Source organism: Eubalaena glacialis, chromosome 11 (genome assembly GCF_028564815.1).
Source record: "Eubalaena glacialis isolate mEubGla1 chromosome 11, mEubGla1.1.hap2.+ XY, whole genome shotgun sequence".
NCBI lineage: Eukaryota > Metazoa > Chordata > Mammalia > Artiodactyla > Balaenidae > Eubalaena > Eubalaena glacialis.
In genome coordinates, this window is record NC_083726.1 from 111360730 (window position 1) to 111376802 (window position 16073).

Below are 16073 nucleotides of genomic sequence, written 5' to 3' on the forward strand. Positions count from 1 at the left end.
CTAACATCTCCATCATCACCAAGGAAGACCTTCGTCACTAAGTGGACCAGGCCAGGTGACTTAACACTGTGTTTAATCAGAACTAGGAGAACACATGGTGAAGCTAGCTAACCAACTGGAGAATGATGAAAACAATCATTCCAGGATTACACTATTCTGTCCCTGCCATCAGAAGCTAGGAAATGGACCGTTTCATTTGATTCTCCCCAAAGCTCCATAGGGTAATTATTACATGTCCCTCTGAATGGGAAACTGAGGCTCAGATGACAAGAGGTGATTTAAAAAGACCCTATTCACTACACCAGGTCACCCTATAGTGTCCAAGCCCTGCCACTGGTCTCACGGGAACTGTGAGGTAAACGCTGAGCTGACTGGGTGTCCATGTAAGCATGGCACCAATAAGGCGATTACTTGGATGGTCCCACTGGCTCTGTTTTGTTGCTGGGCTTTATCCTAGTGGGTCCCATTTGTTCTCACAGTGTAATAGGTAAACCAGGAAAGAAGCCCAGTCGCACTGTACTGCCATATTTCAGCTGGCCAAATTAAGTAACTGCCTGTATCATAATGTTCCCCCAAAGAGTTGACAAAACCCTACATCTCTCTCCCTGACTTGCATGGCTTCTGGGCTCCCGCTGGGCACAGATGACGTGTACCGGTGCCCTGGGGTGCTGACACCCAGTGGTCATTTCAGGCTGGTTTTGCCGTTGGTGGCAAGGTGCTCTCAGAGGCAGTCAGAAATGGTCTCTATGCCCTTCCTTGGCATCCTCGAGATCAGAAGGAAACTCAAGTTTGCACTTCTGGCTCTCTGTGAGTCAGGTGTCTGCAAGGACCTGAAGGCGAGAGGCTTGTGAGTTTTATCCTAGGGTCTCTGCCCCCTTCCCCACTCCTCCTCCCTGACCCTTTTCCCTGCTCCCTGCCCCTTCAGTCCCACACATTGGAATATGCATCAGAGTTGTATGAAGAGGGCATCCAAATAGTGCAGTATTTTGACATAGATATAGTCTGATAAATACATTTTAAAATCAAGCGACATAAAATTAGTTAATAAAAAACTATGAAGGAAAAAAGAAAAAGAACTATGAAGGGAACACAGCCGGTTTTAGTTATTTCAGAAAATATAGTTTAAACGGATGAAGACAAATATCTAGCCAGTCCAGCTTTGACTTTCAAAGTAGAGAGGGAATAACACTCTAATATGAAGAACATTTCCATTAAGTGAATTTTTTTGAAACTGAAAAATAAAGGCCAGAAAACTTTTCTTCGGGGAAATAATCCAGGGTAGAAATCTCTTGTGGTAATTTTGGAAGGGCAAACTATTTACGTTTCCATAGCTCTTGTTTATTTTACAAGATGCACTCTGCCTTTGTAGCCGGCTCTAAAGGGATCCGGGGCCATGCATGGGCCGTCCCGCCTTGCCCACACACACCCCGCTGTGCTGGGCAAGCGCTGCTTCAACTCCACTGGGGATTGCCTGCATCACCCAGACGGTCTGCTGAGCCTCATCTCCTCTCTGTAGCGGTGTTCTGTAGCGGCTCAGTGCTGACATTTAATTTACATCTTCCCTCAAATCCTGGCCGGGGTGGGCGGTGCCTGGTGACTTGCTGAGTGCCTGCTCTGACCTTGGGCTCTGAAGACTTCAGTTTTCCCTTGCTGCATTCTCTGCAGGTCGTTCTCCTGTCATCTTTATTTAATCTTTAACTCCAGCCAGCTCGCTTACCTGTTCTGTCCAGGTAACAATCCTGCACCAGGCCCTGGAACCTGGGGGCTGAGACAGGGCTGCCTGGAGTTGGCCTGTCCTGATGCAGGAGTGCCCTCTGCTGGCCGATTGGCTGCATAACGCGCCAGGTGTACTGCTGTAAGAGCTGGCCGCGGCCGCTTTTAGAAGCTTAGCCTTTGCCAAACAGGGCTCTTTTTCAGGGGCCATAGATTCTGTGGCCTGCCTCATTAAAGCTTCCTGGGAAAATGGAAATCCCTGGAAGAGGACGTTTAACACCTGCTTTTGGTCATCTATTGTGATGTTGCCAAAGAGAGTTGGAAAGCTGTATAATTCGTTCTTGAATTTTAGATGTCTGGAGTTCATTTTTAAAAAGAGAAAAAAACTCCCTAATATATAAATATATATTTCCATTCTTATCTCATCACTTTGCCATTTAAACGTCTAAATATAAATCCCTTGATTTATGGTTTTCTTGGCATCACCATCAGTGTAAAAGAGCAGGAAAGAGGCAGAGCAGAGAGAGACCTGGGGAGATGTGTGAGTTCCCCCGCCTTCCTCCACTCTGCCCAGCCTCGCCTGTCCCTGTGCCCCTCCCTGGGTCTCACCAGCCCCTTGGAGAAACTGGAATAGTAGCCGCTGCAGCCTCTGTTCTGTTTCCTGGTCCTTGTCCCTCCCTCTCCATCCACTCACTGGCACCCGCTCAAGGCTTGGCCTTGGAACTTTCTTCCCTCTAAGGCGGGTCCTGCTTACAGAGCCTCAGGGCTGCACCCTGCCCGCCAGGTTAAGCACAGCCTCCTGCAGTGGCCACATCCCCAAGGATGTGAGGCCTCTCTGGAGCCCACAGCCCTAGTGAACTCTTCTTTTGCACTCCTGGCACTCTCTTTTTATTTTAAAGATCACCTTTATGGAGAGTTCACAGACAGTAAACAGCACCAAATATAAATGTACGATCTGATGAATTTTGACAAGTGCATGCACCTGTAAAAACTGTCATCACGATCAAGATAATGAAATTTCCTTCACCTGCGAAAGTTCCCTGATGCCCCTGTTTAATACACCCCCAGTCCCCACCTCCATCCCCAGGCAACAACTGGTCTGCTTTCTGTCACTATAGATCCGTTTACATTTTCTGGAATTTTATGTAAATGGACTCATGCAGTATTTACTCCTTTTTTGCTTGGCTTCTTTCGCTTGACGCAATACTCTCGAGATCCATCCACACTGTACGTTCCATAGTTTGTTTTTATGGCTGAGTAGTATTCCGTGGTGTGGATGCATCAAAATTGAGTGATCTCATTCACCTTTTCACGGGCAAGTCCTATTTCCTCGGCTTGACCGTCAGCCATTCGAGGGCTGGGACAGTGTACCCAGTGCCTGGCACTCCCACAGCCCCTCAGCGGGCTGGCCGAGCCTGGCGGCTATGGTTTGGAGAGAGAGCATGTGGTGTGCAGGGCCAGGATGCCGGGTCCAAACCCCGGCTGTGCCACCTGGTCAAGCTCCTGGTCTGTGCCTCAGTGTCATCACTGGTCAGTGTAAGTAATGGTCATACTCACCCGATAGGGTTATTAGAAGGAACATACAATGAGTCAGTGTAAAGCCTTTGGGGAAATATCTTGAACATGTTTAATGCTACTTATTACCGGGAGGCAGCAGAACACAGTGATAAAAAGTGGATTCTGGGTCCAGATCCCATCTCTGCACTGCGACGGTGTGACCCCGAGCAAGTGCCTCTGCTTTCTCCTTGGACAAGTGGGGATAACAGTAAGAATGTCCCGGTCATGGGGCTACGGTGAGGATTAAATGAGTAGTTTACGTAAAGCCCTTAAACCGTGCCACGTGACACTTGCCCCTCAGATGTGGGCTGTTACATGGATGCAGCAGAAGGTGTCAAGGGAAGCATCCAAGGTTTAATCCCGCAGGAGGACGGGCCGCCCGGGGAGGGGTTTACCCGGAGATGTCCCGTCTCTCTCCCTCTCCGCAGCAGATGCTGACTGCGGACCATGGAAGCAGACGGAATAAGTAAGACCTTCTTGACCTGGGAACTTTTTAGCGGCCTTTGAGCTGCTGGATAAGGATGCGTTTATTCAGGGGCGACTTCACTGGAATTTCCCTTGATGGCCGAGCCCACAGGGACCCAGTCCTGGCTCTGCAGTCCCATCTGTGCTCCTGCTTCTTGCACAGTCCTGGGAGGCAGGCTGGGGGGCCCTCCCCTCGCCTCGGAGGAAACCGGGCAGTGGCACGGAGGGTGAAGCCGACGTAGGAGTTGGGGGGCTTCCTGACTGAAGCCCTTGTGCAGTGGGGATGCCTGCTGCCCTGGTGACCCTCACCTGGCAACTGCACCCTGTCTGGAGCGTCACCACCAGTCCCAGCAGTGTGAGGGTTCTGAGAGTTCTGCTGTCGCCCCTTCAGCTCTTCCTGCCGCATAGTCTTAAGTCCATTCCAGAAATGAATGGCGTCTTTCTCAAGCTGCAGCCCAGCTCCTCCTTTGGCTTGGGAAGTGGCCGGCGGGGTGACACAGGAGTCCTCATTTTCTCGCCTTGCTTTGTTTTAGCGTCACCATCAGAAGGGCTGTGATGAAAGCTCCATGTTTTCTGAAACCTGTGGTTTGTCCTTAACCCGAGTGTACAAAGCAGTACGGGCGCCCCCAGGCACCCCAGGGCTCCTCCAGCTCCCTCCTCCTCAGGATCCGCAGCGTCTGTCAGCTTGTCTGGGTTCATCTGCCCAGCTCTGACCCAGGCGGGGCTCGGGCACTGGGCGTCCCCCAGGGAGACCGAGCCAGGGGTGGGGGGACCCAACTTCCATGAACTCCTGGGCCCTCCCTGAACCTCCTTCTCCCTCAGCTTCTGGAAACGTGGGTCCCAGACCACCAGCCCTGCCAGATCTGCACGTGCCTCAGCGGGCGGAAGGTCAACTGCACGACACAGCCCTGCCCCACAGCCAGAGGTGAGGCCCCTCCCTAAGGGCTCCCTCCAGGCCCCGAGGCCACCCTGTCTTCAGACCTGGTGGACCAGATCCACACGTGGATTCCCCATGCCAGCCCCACCCTCCTTGCCTCGCCGGGCTGGGCTCCCCTTTCTGCACGGGGGTAGAGCTCTCGGGGGCGGGTGTGTGTGTGTGTGTGCCTGCCCCGCTGTCCCCTCCTTGGCCCTCAGCCTCGGTCTCCCGAGGGCGCATCTGAGGGGACAGCAGGACACACCGGGAGACTGATTCGTCAGCGGGCCTGGCTGGTTCCCGCGGCCGAGAGTCTGCAGTGGGTACCGCTGTCTCTTTCTCTGACCTCTGCGGCCTCTTCTCCCCCAGCGCCTGCATGCGGCCCGTGCGAGGTGGCCCGTCTCCGGCAGAGCAGGCAGCAGTGCTGCCCCGAGTACGAGTGTGGTATGTGTCACCCATATGGCATTTCTAGGGGTCCAACCCCAGCCCCGCCCCGGGGAGAGGGGGCCAAGGTGGTGGTGCTGAAGGGGCTCGCGGTCAGGAGCAGGGTGTGGATTTTCCAAAACCTGGGAAGAGTAGCCTCTGGAAAGTAGGATTTGTTTCCTAGAAAGATTCTGCCGTGACTTACTAAATGTAAGTTTTGAAAGCATTAAAAAGGAATGGGGTGCAATGTTCACAGCAACATTATTTGCAATAGCCAAGATATGGAAGCAACCTAAGTGACCATCAACAGATGAATGGATAGGGAATTCCCTGGTGGTCCAGTGGTTAAGACTCCATGCTTCCATTGCGGGAGGCACGGGTTTGATCCCTTGTTGGGGAACTAAGATCCCGAGTGCCGCGTGGAGTGGCCAAAAAATAGGAAAAAAACCCCACAAAACAGATGAATGGATAAAGAGGATGTGGTACATACATGCAATGGAATACTACTCAGGCATAAAAAGGAATAAGATTTTGCCACTTGCAGCGACATGGATGGACTTGGAGGGTATTATGCTTAGTGAAATAAGTCAGAGAAAGGCAAATGCTGTATGATACTACTTATATGTGGAATCTAAAAATACAACAAACTGGTGAATATAACAAAAAAGAAACAGACTCACAGATATAGAGAACAAACTAGTGGTTACCAGTGGGGAGAGGGAAGGGGGGAGGGGCAATATAGGGCCAGGGGAGTAAGAGGTACAAACTACTGTGTATAAAATAAATAAGCTACAAGGGTATATTGTACAGCACAGGGAATATAGCCAATATTTTATAACAACTATAAACAGAGTATAACCTTTAAAAATTGTGAATCGCTGTGCTGTACACCTGAAACATGTAATATTGTTATCAACCATATCTCAAAAATAAAAGAATGGGGTAATCACTGGTGGGGGAGGTGCAAGGGATTTACTGCAGAGCCAGTTATGCCAGAGTAACTGTAGAAGAGGCCACACATGGGCACCTTGACTTCAACACGTTATTTGTCAAAGGGTTTCATTATAGGCTTGCAACCTGCATCGTGAATAATGGGCTGAATAACGGTATAATTAAATGAATCCAGAGCTGATGGAATTCTGAGTAACACGGCAGGAAGTCTCTAGTGCCTTGTCCCCGTCCTGTCCCAGGCGTTTATTAATTGTACAGATGAAGACGTAAAGCACAGGCTTGTGAAGTTTGAGGCGATGAAACCTTTGAGGGAGAGCAGGTAGATCAAGACAGTCCGAGGATCTAAAAAAGAGATCATCTGAGACGTTGCTTTAGGCTGATGCAATTTATCAGGGATAAAGAGAAGCCTTATGTGGCGGGGCAGGGGTGAGGGGCGAATCTGGCTGGAGAACAATTTAGTAAAAATAGGTCTTAGGATGTTAACAGTGGAGGGAACTGGGGGTCATTTAGTTCAAAACCCTCATTTTATGGACATTTTGAAGCTTCTCCAACGTGCCAGGCACTTTGCCTTCATTATTTCAAGACATCAATAGACCGACCCTGTGAGGTAGAGTGCCCACCTTACAGAAGATGATCCTGAGGTCTAGAGGGTTCAAGTGATTGGCCGAGATCTGGAGTCCCTGCGGATGACAAGAGTAATCAACATGAGTTTGTCCTATAGCTTGGATCTATCTATCTGTCTATCTACCTTCCTATCTATCTATCTACCTATCATCTTTTTATTATCTATCTACTGTCTATCTATTTATCTATCTATCTATCATCTATCTATGTATCTGTCATCTGTCTATTATCTACCTATCATCTATCTATCGATCTATCATCTATCTGTGTATCTACCATCTATTATCTATCTATCTATCTTCCTGTCTCGCTACCTATCTATGTATCTATCTGTGTATCTATCATCTATCTATCTATTTATCTATCATCTATCTGTCTATCTATCATCACCTCCCCCCGCCCCCTCCCTGTCCGTATATCTCCATCTCTATCTCCATCTCTTCCCCTATCTTTTCATCTTCCTGTATCTTTTCCTCTATCTCCATCTCTAGCTCTGCCTTCATCTCATCATCATCACATATGTGAAACAGTAAAGGTCTGCGTGAGTAGGAATGTAGTGTAGGGAGCCACTCACTAGCACAAGAGTAGCCTCACTGAATTCTGAGTGCACGTCTCTCTCTGGGCCCTCAGTGTGTGACCTGGTGAGCTGTGACCTGCCCCCGGTGCCTCACTGCGAAGGTGGTCTCCAGCCTACACTGACCAACCCCGGCGAGTGCAGACCCAACTTCACCTGCTGTAAGTTCTCCCTCCGTGGGTGAGGACGGGGCGGTGCGGTCACTGTCCCCTGGTCTGGGAAGGCGTCCTGTATTCTAGTGAGCTGAGTCTGGGCTTGGAGTGTGTCTAGAACAGAGGGGTCAAGGTCACACGTGGACTGAATCCCCTAAGACTCCTCCCAGCCACAGGCTACGATGGGGAACGGGGTGTGGACACAGCTGCAGGCATCCCCCTTTTGGGCTTATTAGGTGGCATTTGGACCTGAGATGAAGAAGCCTCCAGATCTAATCTTTATTTTCTCCCACCCTCCCATAAGCCATGGAGGGGAAGGAATGTACCCTTGGTTTGTTCAAATCACTGGATCTTATTCCCAAATAAATTTATAGATTTTTCTTCCTCTGTATGTTTATGTATTTAATTTCTAAATACTACAATTTTAGCATAGGGTTGGACTAAAGACAGTTTCTGGACATGTCAAGAAGCTGAATTCTGTATTTAGTTACTGAGAATACCCACTTTAAGTCAATACCCACTTCTCGTCCTGTTGACTGAGAATCTCACTAGAGTTCTGAGATGAAAGCCCTCGAGTGTGGGAGAACACATTGTACCTGCAGGAAGCTGGGAGCAGGCAAAGGCATGGGATGGGAGTTGGCAGTGATAAAACAGCATTGTGGATTTGACAAGATCGCTGTCATTTTTCATTCATCATTGTTGGAGGACCTAAAACTGTAGGTCATTTATTATTCCAGGTACTGAGGTTGGGGATAGGATCTCATAAGCTACCAGCTTATAAAAATGCTAACCAGTACCTATGTGCCCAGGGCTCTCTGGGTCTTAGAGATTCTACACCAGTCATCTCTGAGTATCTGCAGCTGGAGGGACCCCACCTCTTCCAGATGTGCCTGGGAAGGTGGTGGAGTGGCTACCCAGCAGCCTTAGCTTCTCCATTAAAATAGCTTCATATTTCTCCTTTGGGTTAGTGTTCTTATTTTTCTACAGACTAACCACTTTTTGTTATGGTTGACTATCCCTCAGCTCCTGAGCTGGGCTCACGTGTGTTTCTGACTTAATATTCTGGGGCTAGAGTTCCCTGGGACCTTATATAGTAGCTGAATGCTTAGGAACCCAGGCTGAGTGCAGCGCTCAGTGTGGCAGGACCGGGGCATCACCTCGTGCTGCCCTTCAGCCTGCAGGAAGGAGGAATGCCCAAGGGGGTCCCCGCCCTCCTGCCCCCCACACCGGATGCCAGCCCTTCAGAAGACCCAGTGCTGTGATGAGTATAAGTGTGTTTGCAACTGTACCAGCTCGGCGGTGACCTGCCCACTGGGGTACCTGGCCTCCACCGTCACCAATGACTGCGGCTGCACCACCACCACCTGCCTCCCTGATAAGGTAGGGGCTGCTCGGCTCCAGCTGGGACAGTGGCCAGACACCTGTTCCTTGTGGAAGACTTGCCTTCCTGCCCACACGAGTGCTGTGTGGCCCAGTGAAGGGGCATCAGCATTCCATCTCAGCCTAAATCTAATTAGCTCAGGAGGTACTTATAGAGACGCTACCATGTTCTGAGCATGGCTGGGTGCCATTGATGATTCTAAACACATGAATGATTCTAAAACCTAAATGATAAAACAAGATGCACTCCCAGAAATCTTACCTCTACCCTCACTTTCCCTACCTTTTCCTTCTCTCCCTTCATAATTTATCATTTTCATTGGTGTATCCATCTATTTTTCTTTTTGAAAATATAAGCAAATTTTATAAATTTATATTGCTTCCTATTTCTCACCGAAAGGGTAGCATATTATAAATTCTGTTTTGAATGTGTATTTTTTCATCTAACAATTTATAGTAGAATTATCCTCTGTCAGTATATGGAGATCTGCTTTATTCCTTTTCACAGTCTGAGAATTAGGGTGCAGCTTTCCGTGTGACACAGGAAGGAGTTAAATGCAGTTTAAGGCAGCACTGATAGTGGGTCAAGGCGGCCAGTGTGTTATATCCCCACTTGAGGGCCTCAAAGGACTCGAAAGGAGCCACTCCCAGGGTGGCCCTTCCTAAGGCAGGTGGGCAGGGGAGGGAAGAGGGCAAACTGTACTATGTAAGCATCCCTTCGTGTGGGCAGAGACTATGTTGCTTTCATTTATTGCTGTAGTCTCAGCACCTAGAGTAGCTTCCAACACAGCGTAGATGCTTACTCACTTCTTGTTTAGATGAACTGAGTCAGTTCACTCTCGGAAACCTTGTGTCTACAGGTGTGTGTTCACCAAGGCACCATCTACCCCGTGGGCCAGTTCTGGGAGGAGGGCTGTGACGTGTGTACCTGCACCGACCTGGAGGATGCCGTGATGGGCCTGCGTGTGACCCAGTGCTCTCAGAAGCCCTGTGGAGACAGCTGCCGGCCGGTAAGGGGGAGGAATAGGGGAGGGAAGTAGGGGAGGGGATCCCAGGAATAGGCCAGAAAGCCCCTTTAGGAACCTCTGGTTCAAGGCCAGAGGGGAGGGGCAAGGAGGGGAGTGGGGCTGGGTAAAGGAAAGAAGCATGAGGAAAGGATTGCTGTGTCATCCTTCTATGATCAGTTCTTGGCTGATGGTCATGTCTGCTGTGCGGTCTTGAGTCCACAGGGCTGGGAAGTTGGTCTAAGCAGAGATGTGGATTAATTGCCTAGAAAACAGGGCTTGATTTTTTCCCTATCTACCACTTCCCTTTTCAGACATCTCCTTAGCCTACACCTAGTACAGACATATGTCCTGAATTTTCTGAGATGGTCCCCGTGTCAGTGTACTGTAGTGTTTCTACACAGGTTGGTGATTTTTCAGACCAGGTTTATCATTTGAGGTACAGAAGTTGAGCCATGTTTATAATTTGAGGTATAATTTGGGGGTTTGAAACCCCCAGTCCAGTTTTTAATTCTTCTTGTGGAGGCCTGCCCCTAAGGCTCCTGTGTGCTTGGGGAGCTTTATTCTTGCACATTGAAGACTGATCAGACTCTAGAAAAAGGGAACCACAGTCCGCGGGGGAATTGTGGGTTCAATTCCGTTTGCTGGTTTAATGCTGTTATTGTTAGTGCAAGTTCACGTGCCCGATGCACCGTGAGGCCAAACCCAAATGTCGGAGTTTGGTGCAGAGAAAGGTTTATTGCAGGGCCATGCAAGAGGATGGGTGGCTCGTGCTCTAAAAAGCCCCCGAGCTCCCAGAAGGGTTTCAGCAAAGCCTTTTTAAAAGCCAGGTGAGGGAGCGGGGGTCGCAGGGTCTGTGATCAGCCCGTGCACAGTTCTCTGACTGGCTGAGGGTGAGGTAACAGGGCGGTGTCACAGGGGTTCACACGATCAGGCCTTAGGCTCCAGGAGGCCTGGGGCTACGTGCTCACGGTCATCCAGTAGTTAACATCTTCCCTTTGGTGGGGGGTTTTCACATCTGCAAAACAACTCAGGAAATGTTCATCAAATACTGTTACGTAGGTCCTTCAGAGAGGAGCTAAAGCAGAGGGTACGGGGAGGCCTGTCCCGGGAAGGCCCCATAGTGTCCTGCCCAGTTACATGACTATTATCACTGCATTGTTATCAGTAGAAAGTAATGATAAAAGAAGAGGAGCCAGGGCAGGCAAGTGCACGCGGCTAGTGGTGCTTTTGTAGCAGCGGGGAAGAGCAGGCTCCTGGTGCTTGTTTCCAGAAGTGCGCGTGGTTTGGTGACGGAGGCGGGGCCTGAGAGTGAATCCGGAAATGGTGGGGTCTGTTCAGCTCACCTGCGCTCTACCTGCTTTGCTCATGCTGAGGGGGGGCGGGGCTGCCGGGCCCCCTTGGGAGAGGGTGATGCCGTGGTATCCAGGTGTGCCTCTGGGGAACACTAAGCTTTGGAAACCCATCGGTCTCCATCTCCTCCCACAGGCCATGGGAGGCAGTGGAAACAACTTGCTATCAAGTAAAGAGAGTGCTGTTTAGAGGTTGTTTTCATAAAATTGGCACCCAATATGTTTTGTGTTTTGGTAGGGGGTTTTGGCTGCAAAGAATGGAATCCACTCAAGCTAGCTAAAATAAAAAGAAGGGGGGAGGACTTCCCCGGTGGCGCAGTGGTTAAGAATCCACCTGCGGGCTTCCCTGGTGGTGCAGTGATTGGGAGTCTGCCTGCCAATGCAGGGGACACGGGTTCGAGCCCTGGTCTGGGAAGATCCCACATGCCACGGAGCAACTAGGCCCGTGAGCCACAATTACTGAGCCTGCGCGTCTGGAGCCTGTGCTCCACAACAAGAGAGGCCGCGATAGTGAGAGGCCCGCGCACCGCGATGAAGAGTGGCCCCCGCTTGCCACAACTAGAGAAAGCCCTCGTACAGAAACGAAGACCCAACACAGCCCTAAATAAATAAATAAATAAATAATTAAAAAAAAAAGAATCCACCTGCCAACGCAGGGGACATGGGTTCGAGCCCTGGTCCGGGAAGATCCCACATGCCGCGGAGCAGCTAAGCCCGTGCACCACAACTACTGAGCCTGCGCTCTAGAGCCCGGGAGCCACAACTACTGAGCCTGTGCGCCACAACTACTGAAGCCCGCGCACCTAGAGCCCATGCTCCGCAACAAGAGAAGCCCGCGCGCCACAACGAAGACCCAATGCAGCCAAAAGTAAAATAAATAAATAAATTTAAAAAATAAATAAAAAATAAAAAGGGGATTTACAGGAAAGCCAGGGATCACTCAGAAACGAAGTGCAGGGCATGCAGGTGGGCCCCGTGGTTGTACCACTTTTCTCTCCGTTTGTCCCATGAGCCCCTGTCTCCGCTTCTATCTGCCCATCCGTCCGGTTCCTCACTGTGGGCCTGGGAGGACGTTTCACTTTCTCAGAAGCTTCATTTGCATGTGGCTTTATGGAACCTGGCTTCAACTCAGGGTGGCTTTTCAGGTCCAGGGTTCACCCCGTCCAATCAGACCTGTTCGATCTGTGTGCTCCAGAGATGAATTTCTCAAGAAGAAAATGGATGGGCTCAGGTCGGCCCATGGACTGGGTCCTCTGTCCAGTCCCCACTCTGGTCCATCAGCTGCTGGGGAGAATGCAGGGCACGGGGTGTGAACCTGGCTGTCTAGAGGCCAAGGCACTGGAGGCGGTTCAGGAAGATGGTGGGTCCCGAGGGCAGGAATGAGTGCAGGGGGCACCACGTCCAGAACTCTCGACCGGATGATGGCTCTAGGGTGGCGAGTGGCCTGTCTTAGAGACAGAATGTTCACACCTTCTGGGAGGAGAAGGAAGCATTGAGGTTTACTTACAGCTGAGGGGAGGCTGGGCTTTGGTCTGTATTGTGTGTTGAAGTGGGAGCTTCAGTGAATGGCCTCAGGCTTCATTCTTCGGAATAGGGGAGTGTCAGCTCTGGTCAGACTCCAGAGGCATTTAGGTTACCTGAATTCATTTGCTGTCTAGGCTGTGACAAAAAAAAAAAAAAGAACACTACCACCATCACCCTCTGATTCTTCCTTTATAAGCCACTGTCTGCAGAAACACGCTTTCCCCTACCATCTCCATAATTAATCCTCTACGCGTCACATCAGAAACGTGATGTAAGATAAGCAAAGGGCATTGCTGGTATCCCAAAGAATTTCATAGGTGTACTATGGCCTTGCTTCCACGTTGACAGCAAGAGGAATTCCTGCTCCTTTGTGTAAACCTCAGAGGAGTTTTTCTTTGAAGGCTTATGACCCTTAGACCCCAGAGTCAGACTAAATTGTAGCTTCAGGAACTGTGTTCTGAGCGACTACATGCAGTCCATTATGTTTTATTCATCCTCGTGATACCCCTCCAGGAGGAAGAGGAGGCAGGGCTGTTCTTCCCACTTGTTAGAAAGCAGAGGATCAGCACAGGGAATGAAGTTGGCCACTGCACTGAGGCTCATCTGAAGCCAGCAGGCACGTGCGTGTCCTGACTCCTAGGCCGGGGCCCCTGCTCTTAGTCTGGTACAGCTGGCAACACAGGTGGTGTAGGGGCCAGAATGACCCGGCCAAGAGACAGGGGCCAGCGCTCCAGGCCTCCACCTCCATCTCAGCTGTGGCAATTGTGCTGTTAAATCAGTGAGGAAGTTATTTTCCAGTGGCATCTGTTTCCAGCTTGGGTGGATATCAGACCTACTCAGTTCCACTCCTAATTGGGAAACCAGTGAAAACAGGATAGAGAAGAGGGTAGGGAGAAAGGTCTGAGATATCTATTTTGGACAGATATAAGCTAGAGGGTTTGGAGGAGTACGGGAAAAGAAACAGAGATGAAAATACAGGATGAGCCCTGGGTGTGCAGGAGGAAACTGTGGAGGGAATCTTGCACAGTCGGGAGCCCCAGAACCTGGGGGCGTGGCCGGGAGCACCTGAGCATGAGAAGCAGGTAGGGCTGTGGGAACCAGGCATCCAGCCTGGGTCATCCATAACCCGCAGTGTATTTGCCTGTGGCGGAGGCAGCAGAAAACAGAGTATGCACAAATCCAGACCACTCAGCACCCTGAGGGGGGTGCCCAAGAGTGACTCTAGATCCCTAAAGGCATCCATGTCTCTGCTCTAGGCTCCCTCGTGTCTGTTTCTTTTGTGCCATTTTGTGTATCCTGCCTTGTAGCGGAGGGCGTGTCGAGTGTATCATCCTAATTTGTTGTCGCCTCCAAAGCACCTAGTACATCATAGGTGCACGATAACTAACTAGATCTCCGCTGATCAAGGACTGAGGACAATTCACTGGGCACCGCTGTGACGCAGGTCGGGGTGTAAGTAGGTCCCATGGAGATGCTGCAAAGTTGAGCCAGGTCTCTGGGGTCCTCGTGTTCCCCCGGGAGAGGCACCACCTGGGATGATACCCAGTGTTGAGTGCGTCCTCTGACTGGGCCCTGCTTGTGAGTGCTCTTGGGGAGCAGAGCGGGTGTGGTACCCACCCCCATCCCGCACGGCTGCGGCTGCAGCTCGTCCTTCTCTCTGAGATGCTGCACAGGCCCAGGTTCTTGCCCCTCGGCCCCTGGGACAGCCTTACACATCATTGTTTTGTCTGTTCTTTGTACATCGCTTCAGAGTTTTCATTGGAGGGTTTCAATCCAAGTTCCCGATGCTTTGGCCAGATTGGAGGACCTCCAAGAGGAGGAATGGGCTGGCGGACTTCAGACTTGCAGGATGCTGGCCTCCCTGGCAGGCTTTCTGGGGAAAGTGGGTCTCGTCTCTCTGTGCCCCATAAACTACTAGGTAAATGTCAAGTGACTACCTGGGGAAGCCCAGCTCTGCACATTGCTGAGAGGTCCTGGGGTCAGGGCACTCATGTTGTGCAGGTAATTAGCCCTGTGAGGGCAGAGCCGGGACTCCAGGCTTCTGGAATGTTCTCCCCCAGTCAGTGGGGGGCCCTAGATTTGGGCCGTGATAAACATCAGGGCAGCTGGCTGCTTCTGCGTGAACTCTGAGCATCTTTAATACTCCCATGGACCAGCTCTTCTTAAGCGGAAGTTTGCAGAGGGCAGGGTTGTGTCTCTTCGGCTGGTGTAAGACCCATAGTGCCTCAGTGGGTGATGCTTCCTGACCACTTAGCATGATCGAGGGGCTGGTGGAGGGCAGAGATGAAAACATCCGGTCCAGCTGTCCCCCTGCAAGCCCCAGGGCTCCGTACACCTGCCGAGTGGACCAGAACGCCTGTGTCTTTGCTGCCGGCCTGTGCTGACGCCCCGCCCTTTGTGTGTTTTCAGGGCTTCACTTACGTTCTGCACGAAGGCGAGTGCTGTGGGACGTGCCTGCCGTCGGCCTGCGAGGTGGTGACCGGCTCCCCTCGGGGAGACTCCCAGTCCTACTGGAAGAGTGTAGGTCTGGGCCAGGGTGGGTGGGAAGGAGGGCGGGGGCCTCACCAGCCTGCTCGTCCGTCTGGGGTCCAGTGCTGCCCTTGGTTTCGTCCGTAGAGTAGAAGCTCATTCCCTGCCTTTTGCTTTCCCCACAGAGAGTTTAATGCGGCTGTTGGTTTATCCAGATGTCAGCTGGGATTACCTTGCTCCCGGGGAACTAGTTAAAGTTGCCCAAGACCTCCCATTGTGTGGATTTTGGGAGAAGCCAGTTCCCTCCCTCTGAGTTCTGTGAACGCCTGAGGGTGGGGGTCACGTTCTCCTGTTTAACCTGTGACGCTGAGGACCTGCTTCCCCTGATGGGTGGTGCAGGGCTGTGCTGTGGGCCTGGCGCCCTGCCACGCCGCATAGGCGACAAATACTGCTCATGCCACACCGGCCCAGGCGGCGTCCTCTGACCTTTTCACTGTTTCTGTTGGAGAAATATGTAACCCAGAGAAGCAAACTACATTTCTGTTCCCAGGGCCCCCGAGCCCCCTTCTGCAGCTCTGGCTGTAGCCCCTGAGCGTGTTGGCAGCCCCCATCTCCCCACCCTTGTCTTCTCCTGCCCAGCCCCCCACCCCCAGATCCCCTCCCCTGAAACAGAGCAGGGTAGCTTCTCCTTCGTGGCCCAGAGGCTCTCACTTTGACTCTGGATGCTCATAAAGCCATTTTCTGAAGCACAGAGGATCCCTCCCTGAGAGTCAGTCTTAGCCCAGATGCTAGGATGCTAACAGTCCTTTTACTCTGATTGATAAGGATGAAGTGGAGGGGTGCTAAGCCCTGGAGTCCTCAGGACGAGGATGCTGGGAGGGGGTGAGGTGCACCTAGGGACCTTCCCCTTCTGAGTTCCTCCAGTGAGACCAAAACACACTCTGTTTAGAAGGAGGGCAAAGGGTTACCTGT

The 16073-nt window shown here is 51.3% G+C and overlaps 1 protein-coding gene across 1 annotated transcript in view; it reads left to right on the plus strand.

The window, feature by feature from the left end:
* VWF (von Willebrand factor) overlaps positions 1-16073 on the plus strand; it is a 197720-nt gene that overhangs the window by 166397 nt on the left and 15250 nt on the right. The window contains exons 44-49 of the mRNA XM_061205857.1: positions 4558-4660; positions 5018-5092; positions 7277-7381; positions 8547-8752; positions 9613-9762; positions 15042-15152. Coding sequence (XP_061061840.1) covers positions 4558-4660; positions 5018-5092; positions 7277-7381; positions 8547-8752; positions 9613-9762; positions 15042-15152 — 750 coding nt within the window. The remainder of the gene's footprint in view (positions 1-4557; positions 4661-5017; positions 5093-7276; positions 7382-8546; positions 8753-9612; positions 9763-15041; positions 15153-16073) is intronic.